This window comes from Agelaius phoeniceus, chromosome 15 (assembly GCF_051311805.1).
Source record: "Agelaius phoeniceus isolate bAgePho1 chromosome 15, bAgePho1.hap1, whole genome shotgun sequence".
NCBI lineage: Eukaryota > Metazoa > Chordata > Aves > Passeriformes > Icteridae > Agelaius > Agelaius phoeniceus.
The window spans coordinates 39,717-55,874 of record NC_135279.1 but is presented as its reverse complement, the minus strand read 5'-3'; the positions used below and the strand labels follow the sequence as shown (position 1 = coordinate 55,874).

Below are 16,158 nucleotides of genomic sequence, written 5' to 3'. Positions count from 1 at the left end.
CCTGGGACCGGCGATGCTGCGGCAGCGCTGCGGCGGCGCTGCCCATGGCGGGGGTCAGACCTGCGCCGGGCGTGGGGCCCTCAGCCCGGGGCGGGCGGGGCCCCCCGGCCCGGCTTTCCCCTGTGCCAGGCTCTGACGCCAGGAGGGGTCCTCCGGCCCGCATCCATATAAGGGCTTCCTGCTTTCCATATATGGCCATGTACGTCAGGGCTGGGGCGGGCTGCGGCCAGTGAGACCCGATATATAGAGGCGGTGCCGGAGCGGGCGGGGAGCCGAGCGCTTCCAGCGGGCAGAGCCGGGGCAACAGCGGCGCAGGGCGCAGAGCAGGCGACGGCCGCCTCGCCGCAGCCGGCCCGTCCGCCGGCCCCGCGGTGGCAGCGCCATCACCCGTCAGAGTCGGAGCCCGGCGCCCTCATGGCCGCGGCCAAGGCAGAGATGCAGCTCCTACCCCCGCTGCAGATCTCTGACCCCTTTGGCGCCTTCCCGCACTCGCCCCCTGCCATGGACACTCACTATCCCAAGCTGGAGGAGATGATGCTGCTCAGCGGCGGGGGTCCGCAGTTCCTTGCCCCGCCCGGGGCACCCGAGAGTGGGGGCTTCGGCGCCGCCGGGGAGCCCGGAGAGCAGCACTTCGAGCACCTCGCGGCAGGTAAGCGCGCTGACCTCGCCCAGGCGGGCGGGGAGTCCCGGTCTGCAGAGGGGGCAGCGACGTCTGCGGGAATTCCGCGCTGCAGCGTCGCCTCTGTCCCGGCGGCCGCGCGGGGGGATTCTCCTGCGTGCGTCAGCGGCTCCGGACTAGCTGCGGCTGGAGACCTGCCAGCGACGCTGCAATATGTTACGCTCAATTAGTAATTAACCAGAATCTGGGGCTGCGCTGTTAGAGGGATTGCTCGCGAAGCCCCGGCAGCAGCTGCAGTAACTGCTAGAATTAATCGCTACTCCTCTCTTTGCAGACACTTTTCCTGAAATCTCCCTGAACGAGAAAACCTTGCCAGAAACCAGCTATCCCAACCAAACGACGAGACTGCCACCGATAACCTACACGGGGCGCTTCTCCTTAGAGCCGGCCCCCAGCAGCAGCAACCCCCTATGGCCAGAGCCCCTCTTCAGCCTCGTCAGTGGGCTGGTGGGCATGGCTAATGCACCTCCCACATCTACGCCTACTTCATCATCACCATCCTCCTCCTCGCAGAGCTCCCCACTGAGCTGTTCTGTCCAAGCCAGCGAGAACAATCCAATTTATTCGGCTGCACCAACATTCCCTAATTCCAGCTCTGACATTTTTCCTGAATCCCAGACCCAGTCTTTCCCCAACCCCTCTGGAGCCCCCATCCAGTATCCACCTCCAGCTTATCCGACTGCTAAAACCAACTTTCAGGTGCCAATGATCCCGGATTACTTGTTCCCTCAGCAACAGGGTGAGCTCAGTCTTGTTCCAGCTGATCAGAAGCCCTTCCCAGCTCTTGAGACCAGAGCACAGCAGCCTTCCCTCACACCACTGTCCACCATCAAGGCATTTGCTACGCAGACTGGCTCCCAAGAGCTGAAGACCCTCAATGCTAATTATCAGTCCCAGCTGATCAAGCCCAGCAGGATAAGGAAATACCCCAACCGTCCCAGCAAGACGCCTCCTCATGAGCGTCCCTATGCCTGCCCAGTGGAGTCCTGTGACCGGAGGTTTTCACGATCTGATGAGCTAACACGGCACATACGCATCCACACGGGACAGAAACCTTTCCAGTGCCGCATTTGCATGCGGAACTTCAGCAGGAGTGATCACTTGACTACACACATCCGCACGCACACAGGAGAGAAGCCATTTGCTTGTGACATTTGTGGCAGAAAGTTTGCCAGAAGTGATGAGAGGAAGAGGCACACTAAAATCCACCTTAGGCAGAAGGACAAGAAAGTGGAAAAGGCAGCTCCGGCCTCAACTGCTTCCCCAGTTCCTGCCTATTCATCCGCTGTGACTACATCCTACCCTTCCTCCATCGCCAGCACTTATCCCTCCCCAGTGCGCACAGCGTATTCTTCTCCTGCTCCCTCTTCCTATCCCTCCCCTGCACACACCACATTCCCATCTCCTTCTATAGCAACCACTTACCCCTCTGGCACTGCCACTTTTCAGACCCAAGTGGCCACTTCCTTCTCATCTCCAGGAGTCACCAACAATTTCAGCTCACAGGTAACCTCAGCACTTTCAGACATGAACTCAGCCTTTTCTCCAAGGACAATTGAGATCTGCTGAGACTACCTTCTGGAACAGGATAATTCACCTTTTCCATTGGTATTATCAGACATGGAGTCTCCGATTACTCCCACAACACCATACGTTGCAAGGCTATTTAGTTTAAACTTCAGCTGCCTGAATCGACTGCTGCTTAAGTTTTCCACCTCTGTTGAATGACTTAATTTGCATGAACTGTGGATATAAGTTCAATATAACTTTCCCCGTAAACAATAGTCTTTTATTAGGAAGAAAGGACTTTTGATTAAGTATCTAGCTAATGTAAATTGTACATGTGCCATGGTTTTGCTTTCCTTTAGGTACTATTGATGTGGAAAAAATCTTTGCATATTCATATTGTATAATTTGGAGTTTGCAGGGCCATATTTTGTAAATGTTAATTCTATTTCAGTGACAATGCTATAATGCGTTTCAAACTTCTTTGGGAACAGCACTTACTGTATTCGAGCATGTTGGAGTGATGCTATGTAATTATCATCTGATGAGACACTCACATGTGGCAGAAGTTTTGTTTTAAAAGTTACAAGTCTTGGTGCCTTTTTGTGAAGCCTTGCTGACGTCATGCGTTTGTGTGAGTGGATGCTTTGCATCTTGCCTTAAAGTGGAAGGGATGTTACTCAAAGAATGTAAGGAAGAGCAGGGAATGGGTGGGGAGAGGAGCAAGAGAAAGGGCCAGGGGATGGAATGTAAGAAAAAAAAAAAAGACCCCAAAAAAGAAAACAAAACAACCAAAACCCAAAAACAAATAATCAGAGAAACAACAAAAAAACCCCAAACAAAACAAAAAAACAAACCAACCCCAGACCCTCTCCCCCTCCACCTCTCAAAGTCTATTTTTGTTACAAAAATGTAAATTTATATATATATATATATTCAGGAGTTGGAATGTTGTAGTTACCTACTGAGTAGGCAGCGATTTTTGTATGTTATGAACATGCAGTTCATTATTTTGTGGTTTATTTTTACTTTGTAATTGTGTTTGTTAAAATGAAAGTGACTGTTTGGCTTCTAAACACATTGAATGCGCTTTTCTGCCATTGGGATATTTGGTGTACAATACCCTTCAGAAAAAAAATAAATAAAACATCAAATTGTGCAGACTTACACTTTCCTTGAAATTACTACTTAGGAAGACTGCACCACAGCAATCCCAACTCTTTTAGTTGCTTCAATGCCAACACATAACCACTTGTCTCCAGGAAAAAAAAAAAGCCCTGTTTAAAGAAAGGAGACAAAATCAATCTTATGTCTGGTTGCTTTCAAAAAACATGGATGGCGGACTCATGTCCTTGCATTAGGTGCATCACCACCTCTTCTGAAGTAGCCACAATTACTCTCTCCTGGTCTAGCCTTCTGGAATTTTGATTGTGCTAAAAACTGACCAAGTAGGCTGTCAAGCAATGCTTGATGAGCCTGAGGGTGCCCCAGGTTCTCCAGAGCATTTTGAAATGAGTAATTTTCATGCCCAAAGAGGAAAAAAGAAGATAGGTTCTCTTTGGTGCATTGTGTGAAAAGCAGTCCAAGTAAGGGAGTAATGCTTGGCTATACAGGAATGAAGGCGGTGCACCCTTGCTAGCGTAACACAAAGGAAATAAATGCATGGGTCTTCTGCATCCACTACTTTCGTGGCCTTTGTCCCATAAATTGAAAACAAATTTCAGGGAAGAAAAATGCCTTATGAGAAAGCATTGCCCATACATTTTCTGCAAGATCTTTCGTTTGGTGTTGGCCTGAAGACAGGATTTCTGTTTCTTAAAAAGTTTGCTTCTAGTCCAATTAGTAGGATGAGTCGGTTTCAAGGAGTTTGTTCCCAAGGAAACAGCAGGTGTTGTCACTGGCGGGGAAAACCCTCCCCCTGCAGGAAGTGCAGCGGCGAGGAAGGAAGCGAAAACCTCTTGCTTTTGCGCTTACGCGCAGAAGACCCATTTGTTCGGAACTAAACCTCAGCTGTTTGTGATTTAAAACCCAATTCAGGTCTGACCACTAGCGACAGGAACGGCCGCCCGGCTTGGCTCGAAGGAGACCACCCCCCCCCCCCCGCCGGCCTCCAGCGGTCGCGGTGCCGCGCCAGCGCCGGGAGCGCGCCGGGGGCGGCCCCGGCTAAACTGAAGCACCGTCTCCGCTGTCCCCGTCCGGAACAGCACCGACCATATTTGGCATTTCCTCCATGCCTTTTATGGCGCTTCCGCGGCCCAAAAAAGGAGTTTCCTGCTCAGGCATTCCGGGGCTGCTCCGCGCAGCCGCCGTGATGCCGCAGCGCACTCCCCCTCCCCTTTCCCCCCAGCTCTCCCCCTCCGCCCCCTCCCCTCGGGAGGCCCTTTCCGGCGGAGGCCGGGCCCGCGCCGGCGGTGGGTCACGCGCCTGCAAGCAGCGGAACTCCGCTCCGCAGTGGGCCGAGCAGCGGGCTGCGGCTTTCCGTGGGGCTCCCAAAGGCCGCCGGAGCACAGGCCGACCATCAGCGCTTCCTCGCTGCTGGTTACTGTTCGTTTTCGTTTAGTGGGGACTGAGTCGTTCTTCATACACGCCTCCGAAATAGGTAGGATATCGTCTGGCCTGGGGAGTGCTGCAGAGGCCAGAGACCCTTTCCGTAAGCGACTTTTTACGTGGGGAAGTGTGGATAGTCCTCGACTAGGTGGCTGGTTTGCACTTTAATTGCATTAGAGGAAAAACGATTGTTCGGTTTTCTTTTTTTTCCCCCTTAGAAATAAGGAGCTAAAAATTAGTTCGAGCATACTCGGAGCCCATTATCTGGTGTGGTACGCTATGTGGCCTGTTGCATTGTGTCCTTTTGTTTTCTAGAAATGCCACTGGAGACTTTCTGTAAAGCTGGTAAAATGAACTGTTACAGATATTTCTGCTGCGACTGCGAACTGCACTTACTGAGTAGCTCACGGGCCCTGACTGGAGAGATGAGATAGCACGAAGAAAAGAGCTGTAGGCAGAGACTTTGTAGTCAAGAGGTATGTGGTCATGGGCCTTTCTTTCCTTTAGGGCTTTCACTCGTACATGTCCGGACTTTGAGCATTTGAGCAAGACCTCAGGTAGCCCCAAGAAAAATAACTTCGTAGACTCTAAACTGATAGCTGGCAGACTGAAGGTGATCTGAGCTGTGGCAGATGCCCTTAGAAGGGCTGTCCCCCAAGTAGGTGCTCACCACTGTCGGGTTGGACTAAAGCTGAGTGTAGCGGCTGAATGCTGGCTCATGAAGAGTGTCTTTGACCCGTTCTGAACTAAACTAGTAACTAGGATTGACCCCTTCTAAAGCAAATTGCACTGTTAACTAGGGCTAGCATATTTAGTGACTTTTTGTTATAAGTGACTGTATATTTCAAATGTTTTCTGTTTGTGGCCCACTAGACTTTAGAATCCTGAAGAGTTTTGAGTGTAGATAATAAATTTATGAAGAGGGTTTGGTGGTGTGATTGTTGAGCTAAACATCCCATGTTTTTACTTGTGTGCATTATTGTAATTTAGCCCTAATAAGTACTAGTTAAACGTAGAAAAGAGATTGCATGTTTTAAAGTGCACAAAGACTTTTGGATGAAATGTGAGATGTAGCTAAAGACCAAGAACTTTAAAAATAGTTAAGCTTCTCTGCTATAATCAAAGATCAGCCTTGACTGATAGCCTAATGATTTATGGTCTTGAATGAAACTCTGTCTTCTAAATAGCTATGCTTAGACATAATCTCTAGCACTTTCCAGGCTTCAATTTGTGATAATGTTTCGTTGCTGTCATAACAAAAACAGTGGGTATACAGAAGTATTTTCAATGCGTATATTTCACTTCTGTAAATACAAAAAGCATTATCAAAGTATGCTTTCTGATCTTTTTTTTTTTTTAACAAGCATAAAGGCTTATTCTTTTCTATTGTGAGCTTTTCGTGCCCCGTTTTTTATATCTCCAAACACAAATGATGTTAGACAATAATACTACTGGTAAATGTTGATAGTTGAAAGTTCTGCTATTCGTGTCCTCTGTTAGGTAGACCTGGGTAATATGACGTGACTTCTCTTATGCCAGCTACTGTGATAGTGGGCTTCTCCTGTAGCAGTACAACTGTTGATCAGGAAGAGATCTGCGAACGTCAGAGTTGGAGATGGGGAGAACGAGTTTCAATTTGATCGTTAAAAGGCACAGAGTGCTTTCATCCTTTTGGTAATATGCAGTTAAAACTTTAAAACAGACTCAGCATTACTTTTTTTGTCTGTGGCTGTTTTTCAATCTGACCAGGGTAGTTGGGGATGGCTTTAGAAGCTCATGAAAACATGTTTTATAATGAATATCTGAAATCTGTTTATCGTAATTATTGCACTTGTTTGACTGCACCAGTGTGTGTAGCTCTCAGGTTATCTACCAGAATGTGGTAAGTGGGCAAGGTGATCAGTGAGCAGTGGATGGAAGCAGTTGGTATTGCTCAGCTCTCGATTTCTGGTGCGACTCTTAGCCTCCATTCTCGTTTGTGTGCTTTAGGTGGTCCACTAGTATTACGCTGATACCCCCTCAGCAACTGGCCAACAGACCCAGTTTGTCGCTCCCATTAGAATTGTTATTGAGGAGTAAATTTGTGTTTGAGTGATTATGTATTTTTTTTTTTTTGATGTGTTATTATGTTAAGTCTTAATCATGTTAATTGTTTTAAATGATAGTTTTGATACTTTGAGGTAAGTTTTTTGTGTTTTTTTGTTTGAGGTTTTTGGTAACTAAATATTATACAAGTATTTTTTGGTGATGTTTTTAGTAATTATAGTTTTTGTGGTTTAACTAATTTGGGTAAGAGTGTATAAATTGTTTTTTAAGTTTATGTTATGTTTTGGATTATTTGATTTACAATTTAAATTTTGTGAGGGGTAAGGTTAGTTGTTAAGAGGTATACTAACAAGCTATGTAGAAAATGGATTTTTAGGATTGGTGACTGATAAACACTGTATTTGGATGTGTGGTTTTAGTTAGTGTTGCTTATTAGTTTTGTTTTGGTTGTAGAACTATTTATGTTGGGTTTTTTTGTGTGTTTTAAATAAGGTTTGACACAGTGAGTAGGAATCTCTCATGTGGGTTTTTTTTTTTTTGTGGAAACAGAAGTATAACTTTTTCCGTAGGTTATGAAATTTACGGGACTACTTTATTGACTATTTACTAACTCTTGTACTTGAGTAGGTTTTTGAAACTCTGATTTTGACATCAAAGTAGAAAAATGAGGAAACGAAGGAGGTAGAGAAGTTTTCTCCTTATAGGATAAAAAGGGTTTAACATAGAAACTGCTTTGTCTAATCTTCCGTGGGGGGTGTCCGTGGGACGGCAGCAGGAGCACGGCGAGCTATGCGCGTTGGGCGGGAGGCGGCGCCGCCGCCCTCAGCGAGCCGAGCTGAGCCGAACGCAGCGAGCGGCTCCGAGTTCGGCCGAACGGAGCCGAGCTGAGCCGAAGAGGCGTATGCAGCCGATAATAGCCGAGCTTCGCCGAGCGCAGCATCACGGGCAGGGCGGGGCGGGTTCGGGGTGGAGCCGGGGCTCTGTGAGGCTTCCCCGCCTGTCCCTCTCTCTACCTCTCTTTCCTCCTCCCCATACTCCTCTTTGTCCCTGAGACCCTGCTCTCGTCTCCCTCCCAATCCCGACTCCCTGTCCCCGCCACTTCTTCTTGTCCTGTCCCTACCCCGCTACTCCGTTCTGTTCCCCCTCTCTCCCTCCTCTGTCTGCCGTCCCTCTTCCCCCCCACCACGGGCTTTCCCTTCCCCTCCCGCATTCCTCCACAGTCTGACCTCCCTCCCTGCCCTTTCTCATCCCCTGCTATCGCTCCTCTCTTCCCGTCTCCCTTTTCCTTCTTTCCCCCGCAGCCGCGGGGGTCGGGCTGCCGGAGAATAAAGCCCCGAGGGCCGGAGCCCGGCGCCCCTCGGCCCTTGCAGGAGTCCCCACGCGGGGCCGGAGGCTCTCGGCGGATCCCCCCGTGCCGGCCAAGCACCCCGGCCGACAGCGCCGGAGCTGCGGCTTTCCCGGCATTGCGCTGAGAGCGGCCCCTGCTCTCTGCCGTGCCGTCCCCGCCGTCTGTGCCGCTCCCTCTCGCTGCCCCTGGCCCGTGACAGCGAGGCTGGGGAGGAACCTCAACCCTTCTGGGGGCTGCCCTCCCTTTCTTATTGCAGCAGAATCCCTTTCCGGGGGGATGTGCATGTGGAAAGGGCTTGAAGGAAGCGCTGTGCTGCTGTCCAGGGCAGTCGGACTCGTTCTGTGCCTTCTTTGGGGGTCAGGAAAAGGGGGTGAAGACTTGGGGCACTGATGTCATTTCGGGCACTCCAGTGTCTCCAGGAAAGGGAGCCACACTGTGATGGAGGAGCAGGTGGGTGGCAAATGAGGGGGGGGGGGGGGGGTCATGCTGGGTGCCTCAGCCCACTTTTGCATGGAGATGCTGAGTGGAGGGGTTCATGGGGGGCTCCCGGTGCTGTCTCATGGAAGGACTGCGAGAGCTTCTCACAGGGTCTGGGGGAGCACCTGGATACGCACTTGAAAACGCGGAGCATCGATTAATGGAGGTGCCGAGGGACGAATCTTTGTGCCGGGAAGCAGCAGCCGAACAGGTGAGCCCGTGTGGATTGGAGCGGAGACTTTTGTCCTTTCGCTTTTCAATTTCACCTTGCCAATCACTCCCCGGTGCCTCCAGGAGAAAAAAAAAGAAAAAAAAAAAGAGCTTATGAGGACAAAAGAAATTAAACATAGGGAAGTAACTCCTCTCTTTCATTATTGTCTATGTTTGAACTGGGGGTGATGCCCCTTCACTTGCGGTTTCAAGGGTGTTGATTGAAGGAAAACCTGCCTTTTCCAGGCTGTTAGGGGTATCACAGGGTTGACAGGGAATTCCTGCATTCTATTTTAAATGGTTTTAAATGGCAAGGGAAAAATATTGTATTTAAATATATACTATGTATATAAATATACCAAAACAAAATAATAGAAATCAATACAATACATATTACAAATTATACTGTATGTATCTTATTATATGTCATATATATTCTATATCTAAATACAGGACACAGAAAAGTAAATATAATAGAATGTAGTAATATATAATAGTAAATATAGTATACAACTACTTAGGAATGTAAAATATCAAAAATATAAATATAAAAATGTTTAAATATAGTTTAAAATAAAGGGGGTTTTTGGTTTTTTTTATATGGTAATAAGGAGATTTTTTATTATAAAATTTATAAATATAAATAAAGGTAGATATCTAAGTATAGAAATATCATAAAGATATATATAAAAATTAAAAATCTACATGAATAGAAGTATTAGCAGTACATATGATATATAATAAAAAAATATATTATTACATTCTGATGTCTGTTATGTACATTTATAAATATAATGCACCAATATAAACTATAAATACAAACATGAATATAATTATGAAAAATAGAAATATAAATAAATTTAAATATAGTTGAAAAGAAAGGGCCTTTTTTGGTTTGTGTTTGGTTAGAGGAAGGGGTTTTATTTTAAAGAATATGAATATACATAATAATGTTATATAGTTCTAAATAGAACTATATAGAACTATAACTTTATATTTCTATATATTTTTATATAGAAATATAAAATCAATATCTAAAGATATATAAAAATATATATAAAATACGAATAAATAGAAGTAATAGGAAGGGATGTAATATAGAATATAAATAACACTATACATCAATATTCATTTTAGATGTGAATGTGAATATAAATATGAAAATTTAAAAAAAAATAAATTTTAAATGTAAGTATTTAATTTTTAAAATTTATATTTAAAATATTTAAAAGAAAGGGCTGTTGCAGTGTGATGCCATTTCCTGTTTCACCTATCCCAACCCCCCCAGGTGTGCCAACCTCTCCTTTCCCCTTTGCCCTCCTGCTAAGTGCTGTCCATCAATCTTAACATTCCAGCAGGGTCGTGGTGTGGTTGGCAGAAGTTCAAAAGATGCCCCTCAGGTCCGGGCTCATTGGCCTGTCCAAGTGTCTTTATCCCTTGAGCCTTCCCCTCCTCCCACCTGGTTGGTGGCTCACCTGTGCCTTCCCCTCCCCTTGTCCCCGGGCTTAAAAGGAGACGGGACCATGCGGTCTGGATTCTGTTGGGAGCTGTTACAAGATTCAGAGGTCTATCATCCTGGAATAAAACTCTAGAATCCTCTCCTGTTTCTCTTCACCGTCACCTGAACCTTTTCCACCAGAGGTAAACTGAGTTTCTACTATGCCTGGATTTGTTCCGAGTACCTAGCTGCAGCATCCAGCCGGCCAAATGTATCTCTGAGGTGAAACACAGCAGCTGCCGCCTTTGGTCCAGTAGCAAGGGTCAGATGAGGCCAGGCAAGTCCCACCTGGAAATATTGGGATTAATATTCCATAAAGGGCTTTTTTGGTTTTTATTTGGGTAGAAGCAGGAGTTTTATTTTAAATAATATAAGCACTATATAAATATAAATCTCAACATAGAAATATATAATCAATAGATAAAGATATGTATAAAAGAAGAAATACAAATATAGGAATATATGTAATATAGAATATAAATTGCATTATACGTCAATATACATTATAAATATAAATGTGGATATAATTATGAGAAACATATAAATAAAATACATTTAAATATTATTAAAAAAAAGGGTTAGTTTTCTTTTGTTTGTTTTTAATGGGCTGGAACCAGTTTTTTGGGGTTTTTTTTCTTCCTTTTTTTTTTTTTTTTTTGGCATTTGTTTTAGAGGAGTTTTTGGGGGGGATCGCCCCTGTTCTTTTTTGCCACCTTCCCTGTCTGCAGCCTCAAGGCGCGCGGCACCCCCGGCTGGGGTGGGCGGCAGTGCTGCCGCCTTGTGGGTAGAGCGCTTAAGTGCAGCCCTCCACCGACAGGCAGCCGAGAGGCCGCCATTTTGGGAGTGGCGTGTCGCGGATGTCGCGGACTTGCTTGACCTTCTCAAGGTGGCGGCAAAAAATCTCAGACCCCGGTATGTCTGCCGCCCTGTGGCCAGAGAGCGGTACTGCAGTCCCCCCGAGCCAGCGCCCTGCCCCTCGCCGCTGGCTGCCGGGGGGCGGGGGAAGGACGCGGCTGCCGAGCGAGAGGCGGGCGGGGTGGGGTCGGTAAGTGGCTGGGAGGGGTGAAGGACATTCAGGAGTGCAAAAGGGATACGATGGCTGAGAAAAATGGCCGGGGCCAGGACGGCCCGGCAGGGCCGCTTTCGTCGGGTGGCGGAGGCGCGGTCGCAGTGCTCCGCGGGCTGGGGGCAGCAGGCGGGGGCGGGTGAGCGGCGTCGGAACAGGGCTGCATCCCCCCCCGAGCCCGCGCACGCCCCTCTCCAGGCGGTGGAAGCGAGGGCGGGCTGGAAAATCCTGGCGGGGCGGCGGCGGGCAGGCGGCGCAGGAGGCGGAGCGGGGTCGTGGCGCTCCCCGTCCTTTCTGCCGCCAGCTTTGCAAGGTCAGCCCAGTTGCCCGTCCCATCCCGTCCCGTCCCGCCGCCTCCCGGTCTCTGTAAACTTCTCTCTGGCTTCACAGGTTCATGCTGGAGAGTGGGAGAAAGGTCCCTGCTGGTTGCCGTGTCCTTGGTGGGCAGAGAGCTCTGACCTTGGCCGGATGGGCTGGTGAGTATTGGATCAATGGGGATGTGCTTTTATGTATTTAGTGACCTTTACAGATTTCTTTCCCCGGTTTTTTCAGTTCATAGAATCATGGAATAATTCAGGTTGGAAGGGGCTCTAAAGATCACCTCATTCCAAGCCTGCTGCCGTGGGCAGGGACATTTTTCCCTAGACCAGGTTGCTCAGAGCCTCATCTCAGAGCAGCCACAGCATCTCTGAGCAACCTGTGCCAGCCAGGTGCCAGAGGAGAAAGAAAGCCCTTTCCACCTGGAGCAGAGGCTGCTGCAGCTTCGTGTAGCCTTGTGTCACCGAGTGTGTGAGACAAGAAAGGCCCTTCCCATGGAGAGATAACAGCACTCGAAGATCTTTTCGGGAAAAGCAGAGCAGTGGAACCTCAAAGTAGCCTTCAGTTCTTCCAGCAGATTTGGGAACAAATTGAAGAAGGAGCAGGGCTGGCCTGGTGCATGCCAGCTCTGCAGGCAGTGGGGATGGAGAAGCTGCAATTTTCTGTCTTCTTGGCTGAGGCTTTAAAAATGAGGCGCTTTTCTGTAGTTCCTTTTCAGGCATGACGTGCAAGTTGCCCCTAGAAGTCCAAAGGCAGCTGTTTTCTTAGCAGAAGGAAGTCAGGAAGAGGCAAAGCAGGCAAGGACATCAGCTAAGTCCAGATAAAAAACTTGGCTAACCTATTTTTCCCCCTCCTACAAACAGCCAATTTTGAAGCACTCAGCAGAGATCTGCCCGGGAGGAAAAGCAGAGCCAATCTCTGAGAAGAAGGGACGTGCGAGCTCTGGCGAGGACGGCTGCTCCCCCTGGCCTTGGTGTGGGACCTCCTGAGCTGCCATTCCTGTGGTGGGAGTGTTCCTCCTCTCACCCAGCCAAGCCAGAGACCGCCTAGGGAAGGAGCAGGTAAGGTTGAAGTACCGAGGTCTCCCAGGTAAGAAGTGACACGGCAAAAGGAAATGGCCTCAACTTGCAGCAGGGAAGGCTTAGATTGGATTGGAGGGAAAATTTCTTCACTGAAAGGGTGGTCAGGCATAGGAGCAGGCTGCCCAGGGAAGTCCCCATCCCTGGAGTCATTTAAAAGATGTCAAAAAGTGGTGTTTAGGGACCTGATTTGGGAGGGGCTCGGCAGTGCTGGGCAACAGCTGGGCTCGATGACCTTAGAAGACTTTTTCAACCTAAAGGATCCTATGGTTCTGGAAAGCCTTGACCCCTCTGGCTCTAACACAGCACCTGGATGCTGACAAAATAAGGCTGGTCATAGACACTGGAGGTCCTGTCCCACAGGGAGAGGACAAGCCGGTGTCACCTGCAGGGAGGGTCTCATCCCCAGAGAGCAGCCAGTGACTCCATCCCTGCCCGGGGCTCTGGGTGCACCCTCGGGGGGGACACCTGCCCTCAGGTGTCCCTCTGGGCACCTGGGAAGGGAACCAGGTCCATCCATGTGGCAGCTCCAGGGCTTGCAGGCTTTGGAGCTTTGCAGCTGTAGTGCCTTGTCACAACGTGGCAGGGATGTGACACTGCCTGGCCACGCTCTTGGCCTCGGATCCTTGCTGCTTTCTTCCTTATCCAATACAGATTTACCAGCAATCTTCTGTCTTTTCTTTAAAATTGTCCCTGGGATAGTTCATAGAGAGGGTCATTAGTTATTTCAAAGCCTAAATATTTTACCTATTGACACTCAAGAGAAAAGACAAAAACCTGCTTTGCATCCTTCTGCCTGCAAGTCATTGTGACACAGGGAAGTGAGGAAGGGGCTGGCTGGGGTCACTGAGGCTCTGAAATGAAGCTGAGTTTGCATTCCAATTTATTGGAACAGAGGGTCATCAGAAGTTTTCTCAGCTATCTAAGGCACAGACCCCTGGAACCAAGAAAGCCTGAGCTGCTGCATGCTTGCTGTGAGCCTTGAGGTGAGTGTGCATCATTACAGGCTTGGGATTGATTGAAATGTGCTAAGGAAACCAGCTTTGGAGAGGGAGGGAGGGAGTGAAGGAGGGAGGGAAGGAGGGAAATCCTCTCTTACCATGTGCCAATTCTTCTGTCAAACTCATCAGGGCAGAACAGCGTTCAGACTGAAAGTGTAAGAAGATGTGGAGTGAAACAGAGAATCTGACAGGAGCATGGAACGCATGAGTGCACAAATTTTGCTTTTTGCTTGGATTTAAACTCAGAAGTTGTAAGGAATTTGGGAATGAGAAGGGACATTTCAGATGGAGAGGAAGGAGAAGAAGAAGTTGTTGCTACAGTCCTGGCAAAATCTTTTGTTCTAGCTAATAAAAGAAGTTAGTTAAAAAAAAAAAAAGAAAAAAATATGGGTTTTTTTTTCCTTCACTATTATATTCATTGGTGGTATATTGTGTGTTGTTTTATTTCTTGGTATTATTAACTCTGTGTAAATTTTTTTTGAGTGAAGCTATCTTTATGGATGGGCTGGTTTGTATTTGAGGTAGGATTAATTTCAATAGGTTTCTTTAATAGACTTCTGATAGGTATTACTGGGATTTTGGTTTTGTTTACTGTATGTATCAACAGAGAGATTTGATAGGGCCAGCTGGGCTGCTGGAGTTTTGGGTGTTAATTTATTAGATGGCTTTTGTTAATTGCAGTTTTTAATTTTTGAAAGGTTTTTTAATGTAGTGGTTTTAAGGTGGTTTTTAAGAATTGATTGTATTGTTTTGTGTTGTTTGTAGTTGGTGTATGATAAGGGATATGGTGTAACTTCTTGAATGTTATGGTTTTAGTGTTCCTAAGTTCCGATTTCTTTCTCGTTCAATGGGGTTTTTTTTAGTTTTATTTTTGGGGACACAGGCATTTATATGGTGGGTTTTTATAGGCAATCTGCTTTTTAATTTGGGTAGTGATATTTTTTAGTGTTTTAATAGTTTATATTTTTTTATTTTTATGCTTTTAATTAGTTTTTTTTTAATTTTTAAAATAATTTTTTTAGATCATTGGTTATTATTTGTGAGTTAGCATAAAGGTAGAGCTTTGGGGGCTTTTTTAGTAATGCTTATGGTCAGTTGTAGAGTTTTGAGTTTAGTGAGTTGGTTTGATTTAATTTTTAATGGGTGTTTGTTTTTATTAGCAGTTATGTCATTTTCAATGCGTATTTGAGTTTTTTGGGTTTTTGAGATATTGTTTTAGGAGGAAGTTTATGATTAGAATGTATGGAGGTTTTGGGCTAGTTATAGTGGGATTTAAAATTTATTTACAGTTAAGTTTATTTGAGTTTTTATTAGGGTTAAATGTTGTGGAATCTTTGTTCTGTTAGAAATAGGTTTTGTTTTGATATGCTGCGATGGATGAGCGTGTACTGTGTACTGGTGCTGACAAAGGTACAGTATTTTTGTGGTTCTGATGTGTTAGGTTAATGAATTTATATATTTTTTTAATATATAGTTTAATATATAGTTTGAAATAGAAATAAATATAAATTTAAAAATAAATATAAAATTATAGTGGTAAACATAAATATAGAAAACAAATACATAAATACATAAAATTATAATATATAGTATATTATTGCTCCCCAAATTGGCTCTGCCTGGATCCACCTGCCCTGCAGCACAGCCTTCTCCCTTTCTCCTCACTGCCCTCTGCTCAGCACCAACCCAAAACTGGGCTATTTCAATTCCTGTCAGACACAGAGCAGCTGATGGGCAGCAAATGCAGCATTCCCAAAGTGGCTGCCCATGACCCGGCCTGCAGGGCAGAGCTCAGGGAGGAGGTGGCAGCTTCCTCAGTGGCTTTTCATGTCCTCTCTCTGCCATGCAGACACTGGCATGGCACGGCTCTGTTTTGGCAGCCGGTCCCTTTGCAGGGCTGTGTGAGCACAGGGTGAGCACTGGGTGAACTCTCTCCTCCTTGCTGTGACACCTGGGCTGGCAGGGATGACACAGTGACCTCTGCCGGCTGATGCTGCCTGTGCCATCACCTGGCACTGACGTGTTTGATGAAAATCCTTTCGCTGGGATTTTTCTCCTGAGAAGCCTCAGAACAGAAATGGAACCAATAACGATCTGCTGGCTGTGGAGTGTGGGCTGGAGATGGTTTAGCAACAGGGGCATCATGGCCTGGTCTCCTGTGCATTGTTTCTACTTGATGACCAATCATGGTCCAGCTGCATCGGGGCTGTGAGCAGTCCCAGGTTTTTATTATTCATTCCTTTCCAGCTTTCTGATGTCTCCTTGCTCTTTTAGTATAGTTCTAATATCTCATTTTCTTTTAATATAATAGAGATAATAAAATAATATTTCAGCCTTCTGAAAGGTGGAGTCAAGATTCTCATCTCTTCCCTTGTGCTGGGGA

The 16,158-nt window shown here is 46.8% G+C and overlaps 1 protein-coding gene and 1 long non-coding RNA gene across 11 annotated transcripts; both read left to right on the top strand.

Moving 5' to 3' along the window:
• Positions 1-271: 271 nt before the first annotated feature.
• On the top strand, positions 272-3,352 carry EGR1 (early growth response 1). The gene is made up of 2 exons (XM_054642784.2): positions 272-649; positions 954-3,352. Exons 1-2 carry the CDS (start codon positions 415-417, stop codon positions 2,246-2,248), a joined length of 1,530 nt encoding a protein of 509 aa, XP_054498759.1. The 5' UTR covers positions 272-414; the 3' UTR covers positions 2,249-3,352.
• Positions 3,353-4,497: 1,145 nt separating this feature from the next.
• On the top strand, positions 4,498-16,118 carry LOC143695246 (uncharacterized). Of its 10 annotated transcripts, none has more exons than XR_013184344.1 (8): positions 4,501-4,784; positions 5,048-5,208; positions 6,233-8,576; positions 8,693-11,223; positions 11,768-11,853; positions 12,559-12,756; positions 13,670-13,760; positions 13,905-16,118. It is a non-coding gene; the product is annotated as an uncharacterized LOC143695246 (long non-coding RNA). The 10 variants fall into 10 exon arrangements; XR_013184346.1 differs by having other exon boundaries at positions 5,048-8,576; positions 8,693-8,814; positions 10,326-11,223; XR_013184347.1 differs by lacking the exon at positions 6,233-8,576 and having other exon boundaries at positions 4,498-4,784; positions 8,714-11,223.
• Positions 16,119-16,158: the final 40 nt, after the last annotated feature.